General features: G+C 52.8%; 1 protein-coding gene across 11 annotated transcripts in view; it reads right to left on the reverse strand.

Annotated features, from left to right (window-relative positions):
- Positions 1-15,670, reverse strand: part of PHLDB1 (pleckstrin homology like domain family B member 1) — a 65,650-nt gene that overhangs the window by 32,163 nt on the left and 17,817 nt on the right. For 7 of the 11 annotated variants that reach the window (XM_043992580.1, XM_043992581.1, XM_043992582.1 and 4 more), the window contains exons 5-10: positions 12,462-12,587; positions 9,245-10,593; positions 4,697-4,978; positions 3,857-3,997; positions 3,606-3,743; positions 37-165 (exon numbers count right to left, since the gene is read on the reverse strand). In XM_043992580.1, the coding sequence (XP_043848515.1) occupies positions 37-165; positions 3,606-3,743; positions 3,857-3,997; positions 4,697-4,978; positions 9,245-10,593; positions 12,462-12,587 (2,165 nt within the window). The remainder of the gene's footprint in view (positions 1-36; positions 166-3,605; positions 3,744-3,856; positions 3,998-4,696; positions 4,979-9,244; positions 10,594-12,461; positions 12,588-15,670) is intronic. The other 4 variants (XM_043992588.1, XM_043992586.1, XM_043992587.1 and 1 more) reach the window with 1 other exon arrangement.

Below are 15,670 nucleotides of genomic sequence, written 5' to 3' on the forward strand. Positions count from 1 at the left end.
GAGTCGGGATAGGGGCTGGTGGTTTGGGAAACTGACCCTTCTCAGCTGCTCCTGTAACTGTTCCCGAACAGACTCGGGGCAGTTATCGAGCTGTGTCTTGAGCTCATCATACATCGCCTGTCGGGCCTCCAGCTCACTCCGTCCCACGGCCAGCTCCACCCTCTCCTGGAGGGAGGTGGGGGGAAGGGGGTATACAACACAAAAAGGGGAAAAACAGAACACACACTTCTAACTCCATGCCATGCGGCTGGGGATGGGCAGGGGAAAGGGGCTGATGGGGGGAGGGAAGTGGAGAATGAGAGGAACAGAATGGGAGGGAGGAAAAGAGACGAGAGAGAAAGAGGAAGATAAAAGGAAGGGAGAAAGGGTTGAAAGAGGAAAGAGGAAGGGAGAGAAACTGTGGGAAATGAAGAAAAATCCAGGAGAAAGAAGAGGAGGAGACGAGGGGAGAAAAAAATCTGAGTGGGGACCAGAGAAAAAAAGACAATGGGGAAGGGAAAAGGTGGGGAGTTATGGATGGGGCAGAAAAAGGAATGAGGAGGAGTTGGAGAGAGGAATAATAGCAGGAGAAGGGACTTAGCATGGGCTTTGGTCTCAGGAGGTTCCTAGAATTGGCCAGTTTTAAATGGGTCTTGCACTGATGCCAACAGGTCGGTTTTCCTGCCAAACCAGCTGTGGGCATGGTTTGTTCCATATCACAAATGAGGAGATTTTGGATCCCCCACCCCCAACACCTTCCCACTCACCAGAGACCAAAGCCCAACCTGGGAAAGGGGGTTAAATTAGTGGATGTATGTATGGAGGGGGAGGGGAAGCTGAGGACATTAATGCAGCAGCTGACACAGAGGAGGGGACCCCAGCACCCTCTCCTCTATCCACCCTCCCACCCCCACCCCTCACTCAGCCTTCTTTTCCCTCCCACCCAGGATGTAGTGATGCTGGCATCTGAGGTCTGAACCATGGGCTGGGCTGAGGACTGCAATTAGTGTGGCCGTTGCCATGGTAATCAGAGCCCCAGGAATGGGTAAGGGGAGGAGGGTAGATGGCTCAGTCTGGGGAGAGATGACACCTTTAGGGGTGGGGGTGGGAAAAGAGGGGAGGAGTTGGTGAGTCACCCCACGGGAAAGGATGGGCAGAGGAGAAACAGTTATTATTGACTCCCAAGCCTGGGAGCCTGGGCTGGAAGAAGAGAGTTCATTAAGGCTAATCAGCCAGCCCCTCGATGGTTGGGAAGACCCTCTGAATAATCAATCCCAGGAGGAAGGCAGATCAGGTGGCCACGGACAGAAGCCTCCTAAGAGGTTGGATGTTAAATCCTAGGTATCAGCTTTAACTCTGAAACACCAAACAAACCAAAGCTTGGAATGCAGGCTCAGGCTGCCAATGAGGCTGGGGGCACACACGTCCTCCTCCTCCCCTGCCTGCAAGCTCATAGAGCACAGCTTGCCTTTCTCTTTGGGCTTAGTCTTTTTTTTTTTTTGGCGGGGCTATGGGGGTTAAGTGACTTGCCCAAGGTCACACAGCTAGTAAGTGTCAAGTGTCTGAGGCTGGATTTGAACTCAGGTCCTCCTGAATCCAGGGGAGTGCTTTATCCACTGCGCCACCTAGCTGCTTAGTCTTATAATGTTCTCTGTGGCTCAACCAAGGGAGCCATCTCTTCTAGGGTCTGCTCCCTGGCTCCATCCTCAGGGGCTTTCTCTTTGCCCCACTAGCTGAAGTACCCGGTTCTGGTCATGGTACCCCAAAGAGGGTCTGGTGCTGGGATTCTTAACATGGGGTCCGTGAACTTGTGTTTTAATATTTTGATATTAATTAATTAATATCAAATTAATATTTTGATAACTGAATCTCGACATAATTGTTTTCCTTTGTAAGCCTGTGTGTTTCATCTTATGCATTTAAAACTGTGGTTCTGAGAAGGTCTCCCCAAAAGGGCCCATGACACCCAAAAGGATAAGCACCTCTGGGTCAGGCTAGCAGACACCTGTCTGCCCTTCCCCTAACGTGGATGGGCCACCATTGCCAAGCTCTTCTTGCCCTAGGCAGAGTGCCAAATGGGGGGCCAGGCTGTCTCCCCTTCCTCCAGAACAATCTTCCCTGCTCTGGACTGCCGCTGCTACCAGCATTCCCTGCTCTTATGGCCCCCAATTTGTTTTCCATCTCTAATGCACCTATCACAGAACGATACGTGCCCCAGTTATTTCTGTTTATTCCTTATTCCCTCTGTAACCCCTAGTACACTGTAAGCTCAACGAGGGCAGGCACTAGGTCTTATCTAAACTTTGCATTACACACACACACACACACAGTGCTCTGAAGAATCAACTCCTAGGTACCTCGAAATTCGTGATGGTGATTACCCTAAGATGTGACTTATGTCAAGGTTCTTCCATAGGTATACCCCCCAACACTATCCCTCCTCTATGCCCCCCAGAAGAGTGTCTGAGTTGTTTCCCAACCTGGTTCTCTTCACCCATCCTTTTCTGATTAGGGGCTCCGGGGTCCCACACCAAGAAGAGGAGGAAACAGCATTAGAGGGAAGAGGCCAGGGGCACTCGAGTGCCCATGGAGTTAGTGCAGAAGTGGGCAAAGGCAGAGAGCTGCCCTAGGGGCAGTGGGCACATCTCCTACCTAGGGCAGCACTGGCAGTTAGGATGGCATGCGGAGAGCCCACGGGGGCCCATGACAATTATTGGAGAGGGTGTTAGTGCAGGCCTGGCTGGCAAGCATGGGATTAATCTGGCACAGACTTTTGGAGTGTGGTTTGGGGGACCCAGAGCCCAATGCTCCAAAAAGGGGAAAAAATGTCAAAGAAAAAAAAAATAGTTCCTCAAAAAAGGAGAGGAGGAGGAAAAAGATTTGCAAAAATTCCAGGAGGGGGAAAGACCCTCAAAAAAATAATGTCAGATTCAGAAGCAAATGCCCCCCTCTTCACTTCAGACCCCATGGCACGATGTTGGGCTCTTCAGGCTCAGCTGGCATGGCACCTGTGGGACGGAGTGGCCCTGCAGGCTGGCACAAGATCTGAAAGGTTCAGGGGCAGAAAGCTGGGGCTATCTGGGATGGGGAAAACTGCACATTCCAGAGACAGGCACTGGGGCGGGGGGGGGGCAGCTCAAAAGGACAGGGGACCAAGAAGGCAATATTGGGTGGGCATTTTTTGAGATCTGGGCATTAATAGGGCTTTGCCTGCTCGGGCACCAAGCACTAGGGCTGGGGCATACAGAATCTCAACAAACCCAAGGGGAACATGGAAAACCAAATTACAATTCTGTTCCAATGGTGTTTCCCCTACCAAAAAGGGGGTTCTAGACCTTTGCAAAGGATAAGCCCATTTACCTATTAAGTGCCCAGGGGAAGCCAGCATTGGCAAAGTGCCTGATACCCAGAGGCAGTAGAGAGAGACCTAGAAAGAGGAGAGGCCCAGATACCAGCCCAGCACCCTGACAGTGCCCCTGCCCAAGCTGGCATCCTCCACAAGGACCTATGAGGGAGGCACAGAGAAGCCCCATCCCCAGTAGGAAGGGTGAGACCAACACCAGGTTTCCATTTCTCCCGGGAAGTGGGTGCCTCGGACGTGGCTGAGGTGCCCACTTTCAGGTTACCTTGTCCCTCTCCTTCTGCATGCCTGTCTCCAGCACCAGCAGTTTCTCCTGCACCTGGTCCACAGCTTTCTGCTCCTTCTGCAGCAGTGCCCGCTCTGCCTCCCGTTCCCCCTGAAGCAGCGCCCGTTCCATCTCAGCCTGTGGGCACAGCCCAGGGTCTGGGTCACACGGGGGGAGTCTAAGCCCTTGGTCCTGGGCAGGGAAGGAGGGCGGCCAGTCCTCTCAAAGGCCACCGGCTGTTCCACACTCACCTCTCTTGCCGACTCCTGCAGCTGGTGTTCCAGCTCCTTCACTCTGCCCTTGAGTTGCTCCACACGGCCAAGTGCCTTCGCCCGCTCCTCCTCCAGAGCCAATACCTCACCCTGGAGCTTGGAGGCCGGGGCATCTTCATGCTGCAGGGCAGAGAAGCCCTAAGACTCAGAGGGGCAGGGCCAAACCTTGGGTCTCCTCTGGGGTGTCAGACTGGAAGATGGGGTAAAAACAGCCATCTCTCTGCACCGCCCTTCCCCTCTTTCCCCACCCCAGGGACCCCACAGAAAAAGCTGACTCACTTAAAGTGAGTCATGATGCCAAGCCTAGGTGAGGCCTCAAGGCCGAAGTTGGGGGGGTCATAAAAAGTTTATGGTCTATGAAACCTAGGAAACTGTCCCTCGTCCCACCTCTCCTCCCTTCCATATTCAACACCGACTCACCTCTCCCCCTCTTCTCCCTTCTCTTCCTCCCAGCATTCTGTCCCTTATCCTCAGCCTCCCCCTGCCCTACACTGAATCACCCCCAGCCCCACTTCTCGACCCTATCATTCTGCCTCATCCAAAACCCCCTCCCTCCTTCATAGAGCCTCCTTTCCCTCTCCAGGCCCTACTTCTTCTTGTCCCCAACCCTGGGAACCAGCAATCTCCATTCCCCCAATCTCCTCCCTTCCGGGACTCCTTCCCACCACCTCCTATACTATTTCTCATCTGAACCCCACTTCCTGTCCTCCCCAGACTTCTTCCACCACCTTCAGCCCTCATCTCAAGCCTGCTTTGTGTCCTTCTCACTGACCCCTCCCCACTGCCTCCAGCCTCCAGACCTGGGGCTCTGCCCCTCACCTCCTGCTGGGTGCTCTCAGTACTGCTACACTCCTCCTTCAGATTCTCCTCATCGGAGCGCTCCACACTCTCCCAGAGCCTCTGGGCAGCCGCGCTGGGCTCCTCAGTGCCTCGGCCAGAGGCCCCCACTGCCCCAGGCAGGCTCCTGGACGGCCTTCTGCCTGCTAGTGCCAAGGCCGTGGCAGCCTCGCCGATGCTGGGCAGCTCCCCTACCTCAGAGCCCCCATCTGCCCGGGTGTACTCAGCACACAAGTTCAGGATGGTTTCTAGACGCTGGCGCTCCTAGGTGGAGAGAGAGCAAGAAAGACTGAAGGCGCAGTACGCCCCACCTCCAAGCCTGGCCGTGACTCCCACCTCCCAAAGCTTGGGTCATAGAATTCAGAACTGGATGAGAACTCAGATGCCATGGGTCCCTCTCCCATCAGATGCCCACCACCTGTGAGGCCTTAGCCAGCTACTGCAACTCTCTGAGCCTCCTCTATAAAATGAGGGGGCTGGACAGGATGGCCTCTGAAGTCTCCTCCAGCTCTCCACCCAGGCAGAGCCTGTGACCTCTCCCCACCAAAAGCTAGAGCCACCCTCTGGGCACAGGGAGGGGATTTTAGCGGACAGATGGGGACACAGCTAAGTCCTCTCAGACTTCCCAAGCTGAGTCCAGAACTCCATCCACTGTGACTGCCCTGCCGCCATTCTCAAGCCAATGGGTAAGGCTGACGCCCAACCCCACTGAAGGAGCAGGGACATGCCCATGACACCTTTGTCTAAATCTGGTCAGGGTCGTAGGACCCTCACTCCTTCCCTCAGGTCGGGCCTCCAAGAAGCACTGGGAGAATGGGAAGGAGAGGAAAAAGGAAGGACTGAACCCTCAAAATGAGCTGAGTAGCCAAAGGCAGCCTGAGCCTGGCTTCCTTTCACTTTTCATTCTGCACCCCAAGGGGCACTTGCAAAGAAAACACAGACACTCAGACATGCCGATAGTCACACGTGTAAAAGCACAGACATGCAGACGGGCATATATGCATAGACCAAGAGATATACAAAACAGGCAGGGGCAGAGATACAGCTTTAGCTTTTCCTTTCTACCTTGGGCCCAAATCGACATGAGCCTCGGGCACCATGCCACTGAAGGACACACAGATTTCCTGAAACTGCTTTCCAGGCCTAGGTCCGGCTGGTCCCAATCTGATCATTGCATCATGGCCTGACCCTCAATCTATGGCCCCTGAGCCCCACCCCAGTCACCAGAATATAGGTACCATCTCTCCTCGGGAACCTGAGGGACGAGGGCCAAGTCGTGCCCCTGAGATGCCCATGGACACCATGGCATCTCCCCAAGCAAGAGACCGTGCCCTACCCTCACCTTCCTCCCAAAGAAACCCTGACCCTGTCAAAGTGCTTCTTCCTCCAGACTCCCCAAGCTCTTTTCCCCCTTCATCCCCCACCAGCTCAGACCAATCTCTCACCTGGCCTCCTTCCTGTTCTTTGCCCCGTTCCATGGCCAAAAAGACCCGGAACCCAAGTCCCGCCACCCCAGGAGGCTGGGCCCTGTTCCTCCTCCCCTCGCCTCAGGACACAGATAAGCAGCTGCTACAGAGATGGGAGGGGCGGCCGCTTCCAAGCCTTAAAGTGGCAGGTTGGGGCAGGTCAGGGCCCTTGCGATCTGGAAAGCTGGGGAAAAGGGAACTGGACCCACTCCTCAGTTCTATAACCCACACTGACTGTTCTTCTCCCAGGACAGGGACATCCCAGGATCCAGTCTAGGCTGGCAAGAAAAACTTAGGGGAGCCCCTCCTCCGGGCTGGGGAATTCTTTCCCAGATCTGAGCAGAAATAGTGAGGGTGGGAAGGATGATAAAATCTGTTCTTCCTCCTTCATGTTCTCCCCACTTTCCCCTGGCCCTCCCTTTCCCTGAGCTATCCTGGGAATCCCAGGCCCCCACCCAGCTCAGATGCCAGCTCAGAGACAGCTGCCCAGAGCCCTTCCCATCCCCCAGACCCCTCTGCACAGGGAGAGGAAGACACGTAGACCTGGCCCTAGGGGCCTGGCCAAGGGTTCCTGCTACTCTCTAAACTCAGACAATCTGAGCTCCGACTTGACCAAGTGAGAACCTCAGCTTGGAAGAGCGAAGAGAAGTATCTGATCCCAGTCTGGGTTGTGGGATGAGAGGTCAGCCAGGGACAGAGGAGCCTACCTGTCATTGCTCCATGAATCTCTCCTGTCCAGAGCCTGCCCCTAGTCAGCCTGCCCCTTTATCTCTTTGGCAGAGCATTCTCTGCCTAGACAACAGCCTAACCCCTAAGCCTCCTTCTTTTTACCTTGGAAGGGGAGGAGAGAAAAGGAGAGGTGCCTGGGCTCTTAAAGGTCCTCCCTTATTAAATAGACTCTTCCGAAATGATGATGATGGTGTCACATTTCAAAAGTGCTGTAAGATTTAAAGCACTTTCCTCTTGACAATCCTAATGGCGGGTAGTATATTTTATTATTACACACCCTTCCCTTTTTACAAATAAGAAAACTGAGGTTTTAAAAAAGTTAACTATCTTGTTTGTGGTCACACAGCTAGTAAATATTCGTAAATCATAAAGTTCTTTATAAATATGAATACTAGATAGCTTTGTGACCCTGGATAAGTCATCTAACCTAGAGCTATCGAACACGAAGCCCCCAGACAACATATGGCCCACAATACTCCTGAGTGGGCCTAGATCAGAATAAAATGTAACTGGGAAATATTTAACAAAATAAATAAAAATGTAACATAAATAATATTACATTTTAAAACTAAATCAGGGGCAGCTAGGTGGCACAGTGGATAGAGCACTGGCCCTGGATTCAGGAGTACCTGGGTTCAAATCCGGCCTCAGACACTTAACATTTACTAGCTGTGTGACCCTGGGCAAGTCACTTAACCCCAATTGCTTCACTAAAAAAAAAAAAATAAAAAAAAAAAACAACTAAATCAACATGCGGCCCACAGGTGTCCTTCTGTACAAATGAGTGGTCCTCGTTTCTATTTGACTTTGATACCACTGATCCAATCCTTTCAGTTTCTTCATTTGTAAATGTGGATAAAAGCAGAACTCATCTCGCAGGGCTATCTATCATGAGGCTTTAATGAAATAATGGATATAAAGTGCTTTCCGTACCTTAGATTTCTTTACTTCAATGTCAGGTATTATTAGCAGTAGATATCATCGTCATTGTCATATCAAATGTCGAAGGAAAGATATGAGCTTGGGTCTCCTGACTACAAAGCTTCCTGCCAGAGTAGAGGGTTTCAATGGAGGGAACACTGGACAAGAAATCAGGAGAACTGGGTTCGAATCTTGTGCCTGCCACTAACTAGCTGTGTGATTTTGGGTAAGTCATTTCCCTTCTCTGGATCTCATGTCCTCATCTTGTAATGGCAGCTACATCATTTTAAGGTCTCTTCGATAACTTTACCAGACCTATACCCCACGGAAGCCATTGATAAGAAGAAAGTCCCCATATACTCCAACATACTTGCAGCAACACTTTTTGTGCTTAGCTAAGAACTGGAAAACAAAGTAGATGCCTACTGATTGGAAAATGGTTAAACAAATGGTGGTATGTGAACATAATGGAATATGACTGTGCTGTAAGAAATGATGTGTGTGATGAATCCAGAGAAGCAGCTTGGAAAGATTTATACAAACTGATACAGAGTGAGGTAAGCATGAGCAGGAAAACATGCAGAACTACAGCAATGTAAATGAACAACCATACACCAAAGAAATCAAAAGTGAATTAACAAGATTATAAAGCTCAAGCATGACTCAATTGAAGGGACATGAAGATAGTCCCAGCCATCTCTATTGACACTGCCTTTGATACCCCCGTCTAAATTTTATCAGGGTCTCATGGCCCCCAGCATTTCCTCCACTAGGTGTCCAGGTGTTATATCTTGCATATGTTTTTGGACTTTCTCTATAGGATCTTTTTTTTTTTTTTCAGGGCAATGAGGGTTAAATGACTTGCCCAGGGTCACACAGCTAGTAAGTGTCAAGTTTCTGAGACTGGATTTGAACTCAGGTCCTCCTGAATCCAGGGCTGGTGCTCTATCTACTGTGCCATCTAGCTGCCCCATGGACTTTCTCAATGTATGGATCAGTTGTGCTGATTTTTTTTCCTCTTTAAAAGAAATGTGTGGGGGCAGCTAGATGGCACACTGGATAAAGCACCAGCCCTGGATTCAGGAGTATCTGAGTTCAAATCTGGCCTCAGACACTTGACACTTACTAGCTGTGTGACCCTGGGCAAGTCATTTAATTCTCACTGCCCTGCCCCCCCCAAATTAAATAAATAAATAATTTTTTAAAAAGAAATGCTAATTGTAATACGGAATGTTTCTGAGTGGGGGAGAGGCAAGGAGAATGGGGGTGACTACGATGATGTAAAAAACAAGACATTATTAACAACGTATGAAAAACCTGTTAAGATCTCTTCCATGTCACACATGCAATGGGTCTTAGGACAGGGAATCTGGGGCCCCTGGGGAAGGGTCACTCCACGCCAGTGCTCACTCACCAGCCTCTCCATCTCCTGCTCACGGAGCCGCTCCTGCCGCTGGCGCCGGTGGTACTCCAGCAGGTCATCTTCATTGTCGCTGATTTCAGTGATGCTGTTCTTCCTCTCCCGGGGGGCCGGCACCCGGAGCTCCCCACTAGAGAGCTTCCTCTGAGCCCGAGGACTCTGTCGGGGTGAGGCTCCAGTTAAGGAGCCGAGGCTGTAGGCCGGGCTCAACCCACCACCGAAGCTGCCCTTTCGAGGCACCAGTGGCTCTCCAAGTGTGGGGGAGGGGCTCCTTGTCCGACGGCCCCTCCCACCCAGGGTGAGGCTGAAGTCTTCGGAAGAGGCTGTGTGGGCTGCCCAGCGGCGGGGCCGGGGACTCTCAGCCATTTCCCTGGTCAGCTTAGTGTCCGGAGTGGCCCGGGCAGGCATGGGAGACAGTGGGGAGGCCCGCCGAGACAGGGATGGGCTCAGGGGCGGGAGCTCCCGCATGCTATCGGGACCTCCCCGCCGGCCCAGGCGAGGACTCTCTGGGGGCTGCAGGGATCGGGTGCCCATCCCATCTGAGAAGGTTCTGCCCACCAGCTGGCGTGAAGGACTGGCCGTCATTGCTCGCTCGGTGCCCGACAGCTCCCGGAAGGGACTAGGGGGCCGCTCCTGGAGGGTGCTGGCCTTGTTCCGGGGGGCAGGGATGGGAGGCTGGAACTTGGGGCTGCCAGGAATGTTGGTGGCCTGGCTTCGCGCACTGCCATCAGGGTATTCACTCAGGCTGATGGCCACAACGGGCAGCGACACCCCCAGCCGCGGGTTCTCGGTGGCTTTGCGGGCCTCTGCCAGCACAGTAGCAGCAGGACTGTCGGTCAGCAGACCTCGCCGGCCTGGGCTCGGAGGCCCTTCATGGATCCCTTTCCTGCCCAGCCGGGGGCTCTCTGTGGGGCGGGCACCACCAGGTCGGATCTGCGGGGGTTGTAAGGCCAGATGGTAGCTTGAGGAGCGGGCAGGCACCAGGGGGGGAATGGCCGGGCTTGGGTCCTGCCCTCCAGGTGAGTGGCTAGCGCAGCTGCCACTGCTGGCCGGCGAGGAGAGAGGGGAAAAGGGGGGAGAGGTGTTCTCATAGCTGGAGCCCACCGACATGGCCCCCGGGCTAATGGGGGGTGAGAGTGTGTAGCGCCCACCATTGGAGAGGGGGGAGCTTGCAGGGACCTTCTTGCCGGGTGCCCCCGGCTCCTCCAGCACCAGGGAATCCATGATGTCCTGTAGGTCCTTCTCAATGGAGCTCACCAGGGAGCTGTGGCTGGCACAAGCAGCATGACCCCGGTTGGGGGGCTGTGGGGGGTGGTTCCCATTCACCAGGCTCTCTGACTCAGCTGGGACAGAGCAGACCGAGGTCATGTGGTAAGTCAGGTCTGAATCTCTTACTGGGTCCAGTACCTGGTCCCTACCATCTAATCCACCTTCCCCTTCCTCTCCCAGAGCATACAAGAGACCCAGGTTCTAGGATGCGCTCTGATTCTAGCTATCTATGTGACTCTGGGCAAATGACTGAACCACTCTGAGCCTCAGTTTCCTCACTTGTAAAGTGAGAATGTTGAACTAAATTATATTATATCAAGCTTCCCTCCAGCTCTATCCTAATTCCCAGAGAACTGCAGGGAGGAGAGCTGTGGAGAACGAAATGCTGAGCGTCCCTCGGTCCTGAAGCCTGAGACCCCTCACTAAGAACCTCCAGTGCCTTGGTTTCCCCAACCTCACTTCCCTGTAAGAAGGGTAGGTTTTGACAGTGTGTTAGGGAGATAAGAGAAGTCTGCCCCCCAAAGGGGGCATAACCGGGCAGGGGCTAGGCTAGGAAACATGGAACATTCACCCCATCCAATTCAGGGGAGCCCAAAGAGGGGGGTAGAAATCACCTGCCTCCTTCCTCCCACAAAGGAGGAAGGGGAGGCTGGGGGCGGCACCATCTGCAACCAATCAGGAGCACTGAGAGGCCAGAGAGGCGGGATCTAGTGCTAATGGCCAGTTCCTGGAAGCTAAAGCAGACATCTAGGTAAAGCTCTGTGGCTCCAATTATCCCCATTAAGCTGCTAGCCACAGGAGCTCCACATTGCTGTCCGGCCCTGCCCCTCCTCTCCTCTCCTCCCACTGCCACCCTGGCAGCTCCGGAACCACTGACTGCCTCAATCGGGCCTGCATTGGGGTTGAAAGGCAGGGAATGGAGGGAGGAGAGGAAGGAGAGGGGGCAAGCCCCCAGGCAAGCAGAAAAGGCTGTGCTAAGGAGGGCCAGCAAGGGAGGGAAGCTATTTCTGCCACAAGTTTGGGGACCTCCATCATAGAAACCCAACAGGGGAATTAAGGAGCCTGTGGTAGGACAACAGGCAAAGGGGAGGGGGCATTTTTCTAGGCACCGGTGGCATCGGCCAGAGCCACCCAGATTATTCTCCTGTCACCACCTTCCCCCACATCTCCTGTCTAGGCCTAACCTTAGTGGCTGTGGAAGCTATCCTGTCCTATTATTGGCTCCAAGCTTAAGTTTTCCCCTAAAAGTAATAACCACGGGAGGGTTGTGTAAAGAGAAAGCTCAGGGTGTCTCTTTCCCCACCTGTTTAGCTGGATGGGGCTAGGGAGTTAGACCCAGGCCCCGTGGGCAATTCAGATCCTCCCCTACCAGAATCAATAATTCACACACTAGCCCCAGCTGCTGGCCTGAATCACCGACACTGGGGGTGGGTGGGGCATGAGGCAGAGCCCTTTAGTGCTTGCCAGCAGGCAGGAACCAATCTAGCCAGCTTACAGGCATTTGTCTGGCATAATCCTTGACCTTCTGCCTCCCCTCAGGCTACCAGAGAGGGGAAAGGCAAGGCACTTCAACAGTGGCATAACTAGAAGGTTCAGGCCTTAGATCCTGCCTGGCACCACACTGTGGGGAGTAGGGCTGGCAAAGCTCTTTTTTTCTCTTAGTCACATGATCCCCAGGAAAGCCTGATACTAGCCAATTGGCACTGCCCTGCATATGTCCCAGAGCCTCTGCTGCCTGGCATCCCCTCTGCCTACTGGGCACTCGGTAGATGACGGGGAGCCAAACCCACTGTATTGTCCTGTGCAGACACTCCAAATGTGCTCAGGGTGGGAGGGGGCGGCTCTCTTAGGGCCCAGCTGTGGACACTAGGAGTCAGTCTAAACCTAGCTCTTTGCCAGGCCACCAAGACTTCATGATCCCACCTTACTCCGTGGTACCTACCTAGGGCAGGGGTATAGGGTGCTCCAGGGCCCCTACCTCCAGATGGGATCATGCTTTTCATCCACTTGGCTTCTGCAGGGTGGTTAAATCGGAGGAAGGTGGATTGACCCAGGCACAACATGCAACCTGTGAAAGAGGAGAAAGCCAGAGTTCAGAACTAAGGATGCCCCCTTTTTATTTACCCCCCTACAATGAACTTCTGGGCCAAGAGGCAGTCCTGGCACCCCAGAACACATACAGGCATTCATACATTTGCTGCCCCACACAGCTAGTAAGTGTCTGAGGCCAGATTTGAATTCATAAAGACGAATCTTCTGTGACTCCAGACCCCACAGTCTATACACTGCACCACCTAGCTGCCCCTCACTTATTTATATGCCCTTAACTATAATAGACTCATGAACAAAGTTTCACACTTCTCCACACAGGTAAAAGAGTCGCCCCCTCCCCCACAAACACACCTCCGTGTCCAGCATGTTTTGTATCGAATGGAAAGAGCTCTGGATGACGAAGCAGAAGACCTGAGTTCTATTCCCACCTCTACCATTTAAAAAAAAAAATGTGGTCTTGGACAAATCATTCAAGATCTCCAAACCTCAATTTCTTCATCTGTAAAGTAGGGAAATTTTCCCTGCCTACATCACATAGTAGTTGTGGGGAATCGCCTAAGACAACATGGAAGTGTTCTGTAGACTGTAAAGCACTGCAAACCAGGGACTCTACCTACCTTTTGTGTTCGATTGGACCCCTTTGGGGAATCTCGTGAAGCCAACGGCCCCCTTCTTAGAATAATACTAAATGCATCAAATAAAATGGAATTCCAAAAGAATCCAATTATATTGAAATCAAAACATTAAATAAATATTATCATCCTATTAAAAACACAAGTCCACAGACCCCTAAGTTAAAAACCACCTGAGACCAATGCACTGCTATGTATATCTGGAAACACACGCTTATGTGTATTCATACGCCACCTTCTAGATGGTTTGGTTTTAAAGTGGACCGTTGACAGATTTGGGTGGGGGGAGGCATGGAGAGGAACAACTGCAGAGTCAGAAGACCCTCCTATTAAAAGCTGTGGGCTCGGGGCAGCTAGGTGGCACAGTGGATAAAGCACCCACTCTGGATTCAGGAGGACCTGAGTTCAAATCCAGCCTCAGACACTTGACACTAGCTGTGTGACCCTGGGCAAGTCACTTAACCTCCATTGCCCCTCGGGGGAAAAAAAAAAGCTGTGGGCTCTATTTCTAGTTCTGCCTTTGACTGACACTGTGGCCAAGGGTGTGTTGCTACCCCTCAGTGAGACTCTGGTTTCTTTCTTAACTAGAGAGAATTCTGACACCCAAGGAAATAGGGAAAGAGGTAGGGTGGTCTAGAACTAGGCTATTTACTGGCTATCTGACTTTTCGCCTCCAAGGTCCTTAGCTATAAAACAATGACCTTAAGGTCCCTTCCAATGCTAACATTCTGAGCTTTGGTCCAGAAGGTGCTTGGTCAGGAGGAAGGTGGCAAGGGCAAGAAATCACAGATGAACTGTGGAACTGGAACCACCCAAGTGGAGTCCCCTGGACCCTGCCCTCACTAAGCCAGTCCCCAGCCTCAGAGCCCAACACATTCCTAGGCAGAAGCACAAGCCTGGTCCTGCCCACGAAGTCAAGGAAGTCGGAGACGGAGCCAGGGAATGTAGCCGGGAGCACCAAGGAGGGTGCACCGCAGCAGGTGTGCCTGCAGGCTCCCCGGGGCACGAGTTAGCAAATCTTTTTCCACTGCCATCATTACCACTGTGCCAGCTATCCTATGGGCTCCCATTCACATAGGTTCTTGAGGGAGAGGAGAGAGGCAGGGACAGGTGGTTCAGGGGATACCCTCTGTGGTCTGTGCAGATGCCACTACCCACTCTTTCCTCTGCCCACATGCTCCCTCTATCCCCCACCAGCCTCCAGTCTGCCTAACCTGGTACCACCTGGCACCCCCACGCTCTCTGCCAATATGCAGTTGAGGCTGGCAAGAAGGACTGCATTCTTGGACGCTGAGACAGTTTTGCTCAGGCAGGCAGCAAGGGTAGGGGGCATCTCGGGCCACGTGTCTGCACTGGCAATTCCCTCTGCCCTGCAGGGAAGGGAACTGGTAGCTGCTGATATGTCTGGATGCCAGGGACATGGGCAAAGCTGTGGAAGTTTTTAGTTTTATCCTAAGATCCTAGGGTGGTCAATGATCAGCGCCATTGACAATGCTACCACCTGCCTTAGATACAAAAATGCTTTACTAGCCTTCTCCCCAGGGCAGAGAATGTCAGAATGTGGCAACCTAGGATGCCCCCAAGCTCTCCCGGTCGCTCAAGCCATGCTGGATTCAAGACTCCTAAAGGATGCCAGTCAGTCAGGGGGTATCTGTAGTCATGCCACGGGTCACATGGAGCCAGCATGAGAATAATCATAACTTTACTAATCAGTACTAATAACAAGCCTGGCTATTTTGAGTTACCCAGTCCCACCCTCTGCCCCCACGCACATACTTTACAGCTATTTAACAAGCTACCTAATGAGCAGCTCTTAGTAACTGGCCCAAGCTCCTAACGAACTGTTTAACCCCAAGAAAGGAGGGGAAAGAGGAGCTTAGGAAACCATACAGTGCCCTAGTGGAAGGGAAGAGGGTGAGAAATGGTAGGTATTGATGGCTACTTAGACCCCCCAGCCCACCCAAGGAGTATGCACACAGGGTGGGACCCCCATGACTGGATCCCACCCACTCCGTCCCTCCCTCCTCCCTCCAGCAGAGGGGGTGTGGCCACATTTCCTCTAGGGCTATAAATAGGGGATGCCAGGCAGTGGGGTGAGGGCTGTATTAATAGAGTGGGAAGGAGGCTAGAAGGACAGGCACTGTAGGGCTCCGGACCAAATTAACTTTCTATTTGCACTTGGTGAGGGTGAAGTGCTGGAGCCCCTGGGGCTGCCTCTGCTCTGCCCCCAACTTGTCCCAGGGTTCATCTGAGCTTTCACTCTTTCATTCTCTACTCTCTACTCCTAACCCATTTCTGTTTTCCCCAGGACCGTCTTCCTTCCCCAACCAGGGGGCCCAGGAACAGTATCTCAGCACCAGACACAGACTCTCTCTCAGGTACTCCAGTGTGCTAAGGAGTTCAGCCACGCCTCAGTTAGGTGCCAAAGCAGGGGCTGGTATATTTGGAACAGAAGAGGAGGTACCAG

This window comes from Dromiciops gliroides, chromosome 3 (genome assembly GCF_019393635.1).
Source record: "Dromiciops gliroides isolate mDroGli1 chromosome 3, mDroGli1.pri, whole genome shotgun sequence".
Lineage (NCBI taxonomy): Eukaryota > Metazoa > Chordata > Mammalia > Microbiotheria > Microbiotheriidae > Dromiciops > Dromiciops gliroides.